The sequence below is a fragment of the Rhinoderma darwinii genome, chromosome 1, assembly GCF_050947455.1.
Source record: "Rhinoderma darwinii isolate aRhiDar2 chromosome 1, aRhiDar2.hap1, whole genome shotgun sequence".
In the NCBI taxonomy this organism is placed as follows: domain Eukaryota; kingdom Metazoa; phylum Chordata; class Amphibia; order Anura; family Rhinodermatidae; genus Rhinoderma; species Rhinoderma darwinii.
In genome coordinates this window covers 259,821,488-259,834,802 of record NC_134687.1, presented here as the reverse complement: position 1 = coordinate 259,834,802, position 13,315 = coordinate 259,821,488, and the positions used below count along the sequence as shown (strand labels likewise).

The window sequence follows — 13,315 nt, the reverse complement described above, 5'->3', positions numbered from 1 at the left end:
TTGTGTAAATTCTTAATGGTTTTCAAGATCTCTGGTTGTTTATAAATCCACAAATTACTTCAGTCCTGGTAGTGTGATTATTTTGAGTGTTAAAAAGGTGCATAGTACAGTTATCAATGCACTCATGTAATCATCACATCACCTGGACAGATTTTCATCCTCTGGAATTTATACGATAAACACAGCCAAATCCAAAAACTACTAATTCTTAAAGGGGTTTTCCCATCTTCGACATTTATGGCCTATCCACAGGATAAGCCATAAATGTCTGATAGATTTGGGTCCCAGCTCTATCTCAAGAAAGCGGGTGCTCCCAGGTCGCTGGCCACCATATTCAGGTGGAGAGGTGTCCGGGCTTAAAGAAACTGTGTAGCTCGCTGTACTACGCTGTTTCTGTGGGCCCAGCCACCTCTCCACATAGTTTCCACCTGGATGCAGTTGCCAGTGGTCCCTCACCAGAGGGGATCGGGGGACCACCATTCTCGAGTTAGGTGGGAGTCCCATGACAGGGACCCGCATCTATTAGACATTTATAGCTTATCCACAGGATAAACCATAATTGCCTAAGATGGAATACCGTTTTAATGCTCTTATGTGTCTGCTCTGATATCGTTACTCTATTGTGCTGTGATTTATTATCGCCTTTGATAAGCAGTGCAGACATAGCACTGATGGTATTGGGCACTACTTAACTGTGTTGATAGTCTGTGCCCTTTATTCAAACTGTGTGCCCTAATTCTCAGCAAAGTGCAAGATTTGCACCACTAGTGCCTTGGTTTCCCTATGTGTGAACAAAGCCTTCCTATATTGTGGCATTTGTTTAAAGCACTAGTGAACACAAGTTTGGGCCTGTTCACATCAGCGTTGGCTTTCTGTTAAGGGGTTCCGTCTGAGGTTTCCGTCAGGTGAACCCCTCAACGGAAAGTCGACTTCGCTATTGATTCCGTCGGATAAACGGAAACCATTAGCAATGTTTCTGTCACCATTGATATCAATGGTGATGCAAACGGAAGCTAAGGTTTCTATTTGACTTTCTGTTGAGGGGTTCACCCGACTGAAACCTCAGACGGAACCCCTGAACGGAAAGCCAACTGATGTGAGCAGGCCTTCATGTTGGGCATAACCGCATATGAAAAGTTATAGCTTTGAGGGCCCTGCCAACTTTTTAAATGTCATTTAAAGTACTACTATTGCTAGGCCTTTTATGTGGCAGAGGTGTCTTTTGGCCCAGCATGGGTGGGACTAAAGCCTCTGTACACTCTATAGCTATGCGCTTGAGCATGTAGAGTTATATAGGACTTTACATTCCTCCCCCATCTACAAAAACCTTTAAAACTGCTAGTAGTGGGTCAACTCTGATGTATAACTGTTTTCTTTTCTTTTATTTTAAGGTTTTCTGGCATTACAGAAGAGGATCTACAAAACACTAGCATCACTCTGAGAGATGTACAGGCTGTCTTACTCTGCATGTTCAGTTGTGATTCAATATTAATTGGACATAGCTTGGAAAGCGACCTTTTTGCACTGAAGGTAATTTGAGAGTAACTAAAGGAATACAGTCAAAATACTGGGACTTGCTATTTCTTACTCTGTGAGACTGCATGCTGTGATGGGGAGCAGTAGTGGGGAGAAATCTAATTGGCTCAAGGTGCTGAGCACAGCACTAGTTTTACACCTGGGTGAGCCCACCCACTTAGCAGGCAGGGAGAGAGAAAATTTGCATTTTCAAAAGGCAAAGATAGTGATGAAAAAATATCCTACCACAGGGTAGACACACTACATTTAATTTATATATGTTTTTAAATTTAGAACTGTAACTTTGTTTTTTATTTACCTTACACAAATCTGTTAAGTTGAAAAAATCTTTACCCCTTATCAGACAGCTTCTGATGGTACAGACTGATCTTCTCCCGCATTATACAGCTGACATCCCGCTCTAATGGCCAGGATCGGAGATAATTCTGATCCCAGCCATTTAAACCCTTAGATGCCTTGGTCAATGCTGAGTGGTTAGACAGTGGAAAGGGGTTCCCTCTGTCACCCCAAGGGTACCCTGCGAGGCGACTGCCAGAGGCAGGAACTAATAGGCTCCCTGTCTGTGTCGGGCGTAATACAGATCCTTCTGCAATGCAGAACCTTTGCAATGTATCATAGAAGTGTTTAAAGGATCGCATGGTGAAGTCCACTACTGGGATTAAAATAAAAAGCTAAAAAAAGATTTAGAAAAATGAAAAGAGAAATTCTAAGTTAAAGAAGGCACCATATTTTTTCCCTTACAAAGTGCTTAAATCTTAATAAAAAATATTCATAATGGGTATTGTCGTATCTGTAACAACCCGTATGATATAATGACTATTTTATTGACCCAGCACGGTGAATACCATAAAATAAAAAAAGCAGTGCCAAAATTGCTGTTTTTGCCTCTCAAAAAAAGGAATAAAAAGTGATGAAAATGTTGTATGCACCCCAAAATGGTACCAATGAAAACTACAAGCCATCCCGCAAAACACAAGCCCTCATAATACTGTGACGATGTAAGAAGACAAATGTTATGAGTTTTTATTGTGCAAAAGTAGTAAAAAAAAAATGGATAGCGTTTATATCACCGTAATCACAACAACCCACAGAATAAAGCAATTACATTATCTATACCGCACGGTTAGCGCCGTAAAAAAAAACAAACCAGAGGGTGGCGTGGCCAACGGCCCATGCAGGGAGGAGGTGTATGACTCCTCGGCTCCGGTGCTTCACGACTCTAAAGAAGCACTATCTGGCTACTAACAGTCCAATTTTCCTCTCAAATCTGCCCAGAGGATCTAGTGACAGAGAAGATCAGAATGGTGCATGGCAAAGGGAAGAAAAGTCAACTGAAAGTGACTAAATTCTTCCCTGCAACAGAATCTTTCTAAAATGGCACCATCAGGCGTACACAAGACTGTGTCCACTTCGAACTGCGAACTTGCAGGTAAATCTCCAGCGGTGAGTTACAGTATCTCCCCTCTTACGCCCCCTCTTTTTGGGACCAGAACGGGAGAGAAACTTCCTTATGAGGGCAGGCTCATCGATGTTCTCCTCTGGCTCCCAAGACCTCTCTTCTGGGCCGACTCCCCTCCAATCCCCTAAATAAAATGTCCTTCCACCCACCCACCTTGGTGGCTAGAATCTCCCTTACCTTGAAAGTCCCAGATGAACCGCCAAGAGCCACTGTGGAACTAGGAGTCCTAGAGTAGCAGTTCAGGACCACGGGCTTCAGCAAGGATACATGGAAGAAGTTAGGGATCTTGAGTGTCGGAGGCAGCCGCAGCTTGTAAGACACCGGGTTAATTTGTAGCAGTATCTCGAAGGGTTTGAGGAACCTGGGAGCAAATTTGCAGGACGGCACCCTCAGCCAGATATTCTTTGAGGACAACCAGACCCTCGTACCTGGAAGAAACTGAGGAGGATTCTGTCTTCTAGTATCTGCTTTTTCTTCATGTGATCCACCGCTAGCAGAATAGAAGATCGGGTCTGTTGCCATATTTGCAGAAAGTCCCTGAAGGTCGAGTCAGCTGCAGGCACCTGGGACATAGAGACCGGTATAGGTATTCGAGGATGTTGGCCATAGACTATGAAGAACAGGCTGGAGGTGGTGGACTCACTAGTTTGGTTATTATAGGAGAATTCTGCCCACAGGAGCAGCTGCACCCAGTCATCATGTCGTCTGGAAACAAAGTGCCGCAGATAGTTTACTATAATTTGGTTAGTCCTCTCGACTTGTCCATTGGACTGGAGATGATAGGCCGTGCAGGGGTAAGCCGTGCAGACGGAAGATGTGTTGTATGAAGAGGTCAGCCAGTCGAGCAGCAGAAGGCCGGCCAGTCAGGGGAACAAAATGAGATATTTTAGAGAATTGCTCCACCACCACCCAGATCACACTGCAACCCGCAGAGAGAGGAAGGTCCGTGATTAAGTCCATTGCGACATGCTGCCAGGGGGCATCGGGCACAGGCATGGTTGGAGCAGACCAGCTGGTCTGGAGTGGGCAACTTTATTTGCTGCGCATACTGTACATGAGGAGACTAAGTCCAAAACTGACGGGCGATTAGGACTTGGGTCTTACGAGCACACGCATGACCTGCCAACTTGGAGCTGTGACCCCCAGCGAAGGATTCTTCCTCTGTCTGCCAGACATACAAAAGTTCTTCCTGGAGGAATGTCTCTAACCTGCAGAGGGTTCACAGAGAAGATGCAGGAAGGAGCAATAATATTCTGTGGGGATTCCAGTGTCCTCTGTTTCGAATGACCTAGACAAGGCATCGGCCCTGACATTCTTGTCGGCAGGTCGGTAGTGAAGTTCGATCCGGAATCGAGCAAAGAATAACGACCACCTGGCTTGACGAGGATTCAACCGTTGAGCCGTCTGTAAATAGGTCAGATTCTTGTGATCCGTGAAGACCAGGATAGGGTGGACTGCGCCTTCCAGTAAGTGTCTCCACTCCTGCAGGGCCAGCTTGATGGCCAGTAAATCGTAACTAGTTGCGCTCTGTGGAAGAAAACCGTTTGGAATAGTAGCCACATACCACAGTCTTGCCAGCACCAACAGAGGAAGCGTCCACCTCTAAAGAAAACTGTAGGGACACATCAGGGTGGTGAAGAATAGAGGCTGATGTGAAGGCTTTTTTCAAGGTCTCAAATGCGGCTTCAGCCTCGAGTCCACACTTTGGCATTTTTTTTTTTTTTTTAGTGAGGGAAGAGATGGGGGCTGTCAATGACGTGAAGTTGGCGAATCCCAGGAAGCGTTGTATGGCCCTTAAGCCTTGGGGGCGTGGCCACTCCAGGACCGCCTTTACCTTCTCCGGGTCCACCTTGAGGCCCTGATCGGAGATGACGTAGCCCAGGAAGGGAAGAGATCTTTTTTCAAACATGCACTTCTCCAGCTTGGCATAAAGATGATTCTCCCTTAAACGAAGCAACACCTGGCGGACATGACTTTGAGTTACTGGATCTGGGGAAAAAAATCAAAATGTCATCGAGATACACCACAACACAGATATAGAGGAGCTCACGAAAAATGTCATTGACAAATTCTTGATACACTGCGGGGGCGTTACACAGGCCGAAGGGCATCACTAGGTAATCATAATCATGAGTATTAAATGCGGTCATCCACTCCTCACCCTGACTAATCCGAATCAGGTTGTAGGCACCCCGCAAGTCCAGTTTAGAAAAAAGTCTCCTCCTCCCCCCCGGATGCGATCGAACAGTTCCAAAATTAAAGGCAAAGTGTACCTGTTCTTGACTGTGATCCGATTGAGGCCTCGGTAGTCCATGCAGGGACGGAGGGATCCAGCCTTCTTCACCAAGAATAACCTGGCTCCGGCTGGGGAAGAGGATTTACGAATGAAGCCCCTCTCCAGATTCTCCTTAATGTAGGTCGACATAGACTGAGTCTCTGCCAGGGAGAGAGAGGGTACACTCTACCGCGAGGAGGGGACGAATCAGGAACCAAGTCGATCGGACAATCATATGCACGATGAGGCGGCAAGGTCTATGCTTCCTTCTTGTCTAAGATATCAGCGAACTGAGAGAAACAAGGAGGCAACCCTGCCAATGACTGATGCGGAGAAGGCTGCGGTGGATGAATATGACCCAGACAGCGGTCGAGACACTTGGGACCCCACTGGAGAACCTCTCCGGAGTTCCAATCCAAGGCAAACCCAGCAGCACGCGATTGACCGCCTTGGGCAGAATAAATGGAGATGAGCTCAGTGTGAAGAGCTCCCACTTGAAGTCTCAATGGCTTGGTCACGGAAAAAACTGGGTCAGGCAAAGGCAGTCAATCTACCGAGGCAACGATCAACGGCCTTTCCAGGCGGACAGTGGGCAACTGGAGAAGATCCACAAGGTCATGACAGATGAAATTAGCTGCAGAGCTAGAGTCCAGGTAGGCAGAAACCGGATGGAGCCTCTCGCCAGCGACTATGGTCACGGCAATAAACCTTTTGGAAGAGAGTTCACGATTAAATTCAGTAGCGCCCAGGGTTGTCTCTCCAACCAAACCTAGGCGTTGGGGTTTTTTGTTTTCTGTGGGCACAGACGCACCACATGGCCAGCGAGGCCGCAATACAGACAGTCCAGAGGTGCGCCTGCGCTGTTTCTCTTGTACGGACAATTTTAGGCGATCCACCTGCATCGGCACCTCAGGCGTAGCAGTAGATGAAGGCAAGAGGGGTTGTTGGAAGTTGGGCGCCAATCTAGGAAGCAGTCTCTCCAGTTGCACCTCATGAAACCTCTCCCTGAGCCTTATATCTACCAGAGTAGCCAGCAGAATCAGGTCGTCCAAGGCAGGTGGTAGGTCTCGGGCAGCAAGTTCGTCCTTGATCCTGGGCGACAGGCAATGCCAGAAGGATGCCACCAAGGCCTCATTGTTCCAGGACTACTCTCCTGCCAGGGTCCGGAACTGGATGGTGTATTCGCCCACGGAGGTCTCCTCTTGACACGTCCTTTCTCCTCCAAAACGGTACGGAACAACCGCACAAACCCCTGGAAGTCTCGGGTCCCTGTCGTTCCCAGATTGGGTTCGCCCATGCCAGGGCCTTGCCAGCAAGTAGAGACATGATGAAGGCGATCTTGGTTCCGTCTGACGGAAATGCTCGGGCGTGCAGGGAAAAATGGATATAGCATTGGTTCAGAAATCCCCTGCACGTACTTGCGTATCCATGGAACCGAGAAGGTAATGGCAGTGAGAACTGGGATTCCGAACCGGAACCTCCAGGAGATGTAGCAGAAGGGTCGGTCGAAGAAGCTTGTATAGAGGCAGGAATGGAAGCAGCTAGCGCCCCTAGCTGCTGTGCCATGGAGTCCACTGTCACAAGAAGTTGATCCTGTCTTATTTGGAGATCCTGCAGGTCCGTCTGCATGGCTTGGGGGGGGTGACATGCCCTTAAATTGACCAGCGGAGTCCATGGCCTGAGCCTACTGTCACGAGGCGGGGTGTGGACCCACTGGGCCGTACCACGTAGCGGGGTGGCAGCTGGCCAAACAGGTATGGTACAGAGTCTATAGTCCAGAAAAGGGTACCTGAGGCAATGTAGACAGTAGCAAGGCAGGCTCGGCTGGGACCAGGCAGCAGGTAGACGTCAGGCGTGGTGCAGTAGCACAGGCGTGGCGATGCAGCAAAACATAACGGTTCAGCTTGGCAGAAGACCAGGATGGTACTGCTAGCACGGGAAACGGGATACAGGTTTGGGAAACACTGGGAAGCTGGAAGACACTAAGGAGACCATTTGCAAGACAGACTAAGGGAAACCACAACAATGCTCAGGCGAGGAAAGGAAGGTCGGTGACCCTCTTATGGTCCAGGAATTCATGAGTTGATCATTTTCAGGTGCGTGCGCTGGCTCTTTAAGAGCGAGCGCGCGCGCACCCTCCGGGAGATGGGCTCGATGCCCGGAAGTGAGTGCCGGCGCCTCACAGGGGGACGACGCAGCAGGTCGTCCATGGCCGCGGTCGTCGAGGGGTAAGTTAGAACGACAGACCGTGGCCATAGACGTTACAATTGGAATGGATCCAAATTTACAGCACAGATGCCCGAAGCAGCTCTTCAGCTGTGTAAAGAATGGGGTCTGACACAGACAGGGGACTCCGCTCTCCGGGAAAGTGAGGATCATCACCAAGTCTTCAGGAAGAATGGATCATGGTGACCTATGGCAAGTGACTTTCCTATATGAGTGGATATGGACAGTCCGACTATCATCTCTGTGCCACTGTGGTGAGAACACAACGTGTGCTTTGTTTTGACTCATATATTTTATGTTTTGATTTTCTTTTCTGCAGTTTAATATCTGTGGTCTCTGCCGTCCCTGGCAACATTATATCTTGGTCTCTCTGCCTCTAGGACCCCTCTCAAGGACATTTGTTGTGGCTTTCACTATTTTCCACTTTCATCCTACGACCCCCCCCCCCCCCTGATTTTTAGTATAGCACATGTTATCTGTCAAGTTTTGATGTTTTTTTTATTTTCTTGTTTGGCGTTTCCCTGCACTGTAGTATTTTTTCTTTTTTAGTCATGCATGTGGATGATTAATTTTCTCCAATTATTATTTTGTAAAATGTCATGAATACCCCTAGATTTCTGGTCACTTTTGTATCTGTCCATAAGCCTGCTGATCTCTCTTTGATGATGATCTTTAACCCCTTAATGACCGCCGATTAGCCTTTTCACGGCGGTCATTAATGGGCTTTATTCTACAGCGCCGCTATTCCACGGCGCTGCGTTAGAATAAAGTAAACAGAGCAGGGAGCTGTCAAATCTCCCTGCTCTCAGCTGCCAAAGGCAGCTGAGGGCTGGGGGCGTCCCTGCTCTGCCGGGTGAGATCGATATTAGTATCGATCTCACCCGTTTAAAGAGGCTCTGTCACCAGATTTTGCAACCCCTATATGCTATTGCAGCAGATAGGCGCTGCAATGTAGATTACAGTAACGTTTTTATTTTTAAAAAACGAGCATTTTTGGCCAAGTTATGACCATTTTCGTATTTATGCAAATGAGGCTTGCAAAAGTACAACTGGGCGTGTTGAAAAGTAAAAGTACAACTGGACGTGTATTATGTGCGTACATCGGGGCGTGTTTACTACTTTTACTAGCTGGGCGTTCTGATGAGAAGTATCATCCACTTCTCTTCAGAACGCCCAGCTTCTGGCAGTGCAGATCTGTGACGTCACTCACAGGTCCTGCATCGTGTCGACACCAGAGGCTACAGTTGATTCTGCAGCAGCATCAGCATTTGCAGGTAAGTAGCTACATCGACTTACCTGCAAACGCCGATGCTGCTGCAGAATCATCTGTAGCCTCTGGTGCCGATGTGTCCTCGCTCGTCTGACACGATGCAGGACATGTGAGTGACGACACAGCGTGATCTCTGGAGAACACGGCTGTGTCTGCACTGCCAGAAGCTGGGCGTTCTGAAGAGAAGTGGATGATACTTCTATACACAACGCCCAGCTAGTAAAAGTAGTAAACACGCCCCGATGTACGCACATAATACACGCCCAGTTGTACTTTTACTTTTCAACACGCCCAGTTGTACTTTTGCAAGCCTTATTTGCATAAATACGAAAATGGTCATAACTTGGCCAAAAATGCTCGTTTTTTAAAAATAAAAACGTTACTGTAATCTACATTGCAGCGCCTATCTGCTGCAATAGCAGATAGGGGTTGCAAAATCTGGTGACAGAGCCTCTTTATCCCTTCAGATGCAGTGTACAATAGCGAGCACTGCATCTGAGTGGTTTTGGAGAGAGGGAGGGAGCTCCCTCTCATCCCACTGACACCCGGCGATAAGATTGCCGAGTGTCAGTGTCTCCGATGGCAGCCGGGGGCCTAATAAAGGCCCCTAGGTCTGCCTGTACTGAATGCCTGCTAGGCTATGCCAGAGGCATAACCTAGCAGATGCCTGTCCGTTTTAAACGGACAGGCAGTAATACACTGCAATACAAAAGTATTGCAGTGTATTATAATAGCGATCGGAGGATCGCATAGTGAAGTCCCCTAGTAGGACAAGTGAAAAAAAAAGTTTAATAAAGTTAGTAAAAAAAAAAGGTTAAAAAAAAAATGAAAAACCCACTTTTTCCCCTTACAAAATGCTTTACTATTAAAAAAACACAATAAAGCAAAAAAGTTACACATATTTGGTATCGCCGCGTCCGTAATGACCCCGACTATAAAGCAGTTACATTATTTAACCCGCACGGTGAACTCTGTAAAAATAAAATAAAAAAGAATGGAAAAATTGCTGTTTTCTGTTAATCCTGACTTTAAAAACATGTGATAAAAAGTGATCAAAAAGTCGCATCTACTCTCAAATGGTACCAATAAAAACTACAAGTCGTCCCACAAAAAACAAGCCCTCATACAACCGCATCGGTGGAATAATAAAATAGTTATAGCTCTTCGAATGTGACGATGGAAAACTTAAAAAATGGCTTGGTCATTAGGGCCCAGAATGCAAGCAGGGGGAAGGGGTTAATATACTTTAGTCTCATTAAATATGTAAGGTTTGAATTTGCCTTATGAGTGATTCTTATTGTGGTGATATCTTGTATGTCTAAGGGGGGATTCACACGAACGTGTAATTTAAGTGTATGCTAGATTATTGATCAAACATAAAATGCCATAACGACACTCGTCATCTACAATTTCCTTAGTGAAGGAAAAGGTGATCAGAATCCTTTATTGCAATTGATACCTCTCCCTTTTTTGGGAGAGGAAAATATATAGGCAAAACATTTATGCGAAAGTCTGGTAAGATCTTAGGGCTGATTCAGACGTGCGTGGTGTTTTTGCGCAAAAGCCACTTGCCTGCTCCGTGAGGCAGCATCATATGATGCGCGGCTGCGTGCTTTTCGCGCAGCCGCCATCATTATGACACGCCATTTGGATGTTTGTAAACAGAAAAGCACGTGGTGCTTTTCTGTTTACATTCATCTTTTTGACAGCTGGTGCACGAAACAGGCAGTTCGCACGGAAGTGCTTCCGTGCCACCTGGGTGGTTTTCACACACCCATTGACTTCAATGGGTGTGTGATGCGCAAAATACGCGGAGATATTGACCATGTCGCGCATTTTGCGCAGCGGAAAAAAACGCTGCGCAAAAAGCACGGACTGTCTGTACTGCCCCATAGACTTGTATTGGTCTGTGCGTGGTCTTGTATTGGTCTTATTTATTTAAACAGACTATACTTATAAAACTTCCACACACATCTGTCATACAATTTTCAATTAAGGGATCCACATGTGTCTCATTTACCACCCATATATTTTTGGGTAAGTTTCCAGTCAAGGATCCGTGTTTTTACTGTTGGTTTATGGATTCTTTTTATATGTCTTATTATATGTCAAAGTATTTTTGTATTTTCATTACTTCTTTGTCTCTCAGCATTTAATCTTCTCTTTTGGTCTCATCTATTTAATTGTGATGCTGTTTGGGTGTAACACCCTGGAATCAACACGTAGAGCTACACATATACTTTATTTTTGGTATGCTCTTTATTGGGGTATGTAGATTCATGTTGCTTCTTTGGATCGGTTATATGTTTCACTTTATGTGGTAATAACTTCGGAATGCTTTTACCTATCCAAGCGATTCTGAGATTGCTTTCTCGTGACACATTAGACTTTATGTTACTGGCAAAATGTAGCGAAAAATTTCAAAAATTAGCATTTTTCTAAATTTATATGTATCTGCCTGTAAGACAGATAGTAATACCACACAAAATTGTTGCTAATTAACATCACCCATATGTCTACTTTAGATTGGCATTGTTTTTTTGAACATCCTTTTATTTTTCTATGACATCACAAGGCTTAGAACTTTAGCAGCAATTTCTCACATTTTCAAGAAAATTTCAAAAGGCTATTTTTACAGGGACCAGTTCAGTTGTGAAGTGGATTTTAGGGCCTTATATATTAGAAACCCTCTAAGTCACCCCATTTTAAAACTTCATCCCTCAAAGTATTCAAAACAGCATTTAGAAAGTTTCTTAACCCTTTACACATTTCATAGGATTTAAAGCAAAGTAGAAGTGAAATTTACAAATCTTTTTTTTTTTTGCAGAAACTTATTTTTTATCTATTTTTTTTGTAACACAGTTTTACCAGAGAAACGCAACTCAATATCTATTGCCCAGATTCTGCAGTTTTTAGAAATACCCCACATGTGGCCCTAGTGCACTTATTCACTGAAGCACAGGCCTCAGAAACAAAGGAGCACCTAGAGGATTTTGGGGCCTCCTTTTTATCAGAAAATATTTTAGGCACCATGTCGGGTCTGAAAGGCTCTTGCGGCGCCAAAACAGTGGAAATCCCCCAAAAGTGACCCCATTTCGGAAACTATACCCCTTGAGCAAATTATCTAGGGGTATAGCGAGCATTTTGACCCCGCAGGTTTTTTGCAGAAATTATTGGAAATAGGCTGTGAAAATGAAATTCTACATTCTTTCAAAGAAAATGCAGGTTTAGCTAATTTTTTCTAATTTCCACAAGGATTAAAAGAGAAAATGCACCACTACTTTTGTAAAGCAATTTCTCCCGAGTAAAACAATACCCCACCTGTGGTCATAAAAGGCTGTTTGGACACACAGCAGGGCTTAGAAGGGAAAGAGCGCCATTTGGCTTTTGGAGCTCAAATTTAGCAGGAATGGTTTGCGGAGACCACGTCGCATTTGCAAAGCCCCTAAGGGACCAAAACAGGGAAAACACCAAAAAAGTGACTCCATTTAGGAAACTACACCCCTTGAAGAATCCATTTAGGGGTGTAGTGAGCATTTTGAACCCACAGGGGTTTCATAGATTTTATTATAATTGGGCAGTGAAGATAAAAAAAATCCTTTTTTTCCAAGAAGACGTAGTTTAGCTCAAAATTTTTCATTTTCTCAACAAATAAAGGAATAAAAGAACCCCAACATTTGTAAAGCAACTTCTCTGGAGTACGGCAATACCCAATCTGTGGTCCTAAACTGCTGTTTGGGCACACGGCAAGGATCAGAACAGAAGGAGCGCCATTTGGCTTTTGGAGCACAGATTTTGCTGGATTGGTTTCTTGACACCATGTTGCTTTTGCAAAGCTCCTAAGGTACCAGTACAGTGGAAACTCTCCAAAAGTGACTCGATTCACGAAACTACACCCCTTGAGGAATTCATCTAGGGGTGTAGTGAGCATTTTCACCCCACAGGTGTTGCATAGATTTTATTAGAATTGGGCAGTGAAAATAAAAAAAATCCTTTTTCTTCAATAAGATGTAGTTTTAGCTGAAAATGTTTCATTTTCTCAACAAATAAATGAAAAAAAGCACCCCAACACTTGTAAAGCAACTTCTCCTGTGTACGGCAATACCACATATGTGGTTATAAACTGCTATTTGGGCACAGAGTAGGGCTCAGAAGGGAAGGAGCGCCATTTGGCTTTTGGAGTACAGATTTTGCTGGATTGGTTTCTGGGCGCTATGTCGCATTTGCAAAGTCCCTGTGGGACCAAAACAGTGGATCCCCCCCAGAAGTGACCCCATTTTGGAAACCACACCCCTCAAGGTATTCACCTAGGGGTGTAGTGAGCATATTAACCCCACAGGTGATTGGCAGAAATTGGTGTGCACTCGATGTTGCAGAGTGAAAATTGGATTTTTTTCCATATATATTCCAATATGAGACACACCCCAAAAATTGTTAAAAGGGTTCTCCCAGGTATGGCGATGCCATATATGTGGAAGTAAACTGCTGTTTGGGCACACTGTAGGGTTCAGAAGGGAGGTAGCGCCATTTGGCTTTTGGAGCGTGGATT

At 45.2% G+C, this 13,315-nt stretch overlaps 1 protein-coding gene across 2 annotated transcripts in view; it reads left to right on the top strand.

Annotated features, from left to right (window-relative positions):
* REXO1 (RNA exonuclease 1 homolog) overlaps positions 1 to 13,315 on the top strand; it is a 296,453-nt gene that overhangs the window by 221,061 nt on the left and 62,077 nt on the right. For both annotated transcript variants that reach the window (XM_075863701.1, XM_075863706.1), the window contains exon 14: positions 1,392 to 1,530. In XM_075863701.1, the coding sequence (XP_075719816.1) occupies positions 1,392 to 1,530 (139 nt within the window). The remainder of the gene's footprint in view (positions 1 to 1,391; positions 1,531 to 13,315) is intronic.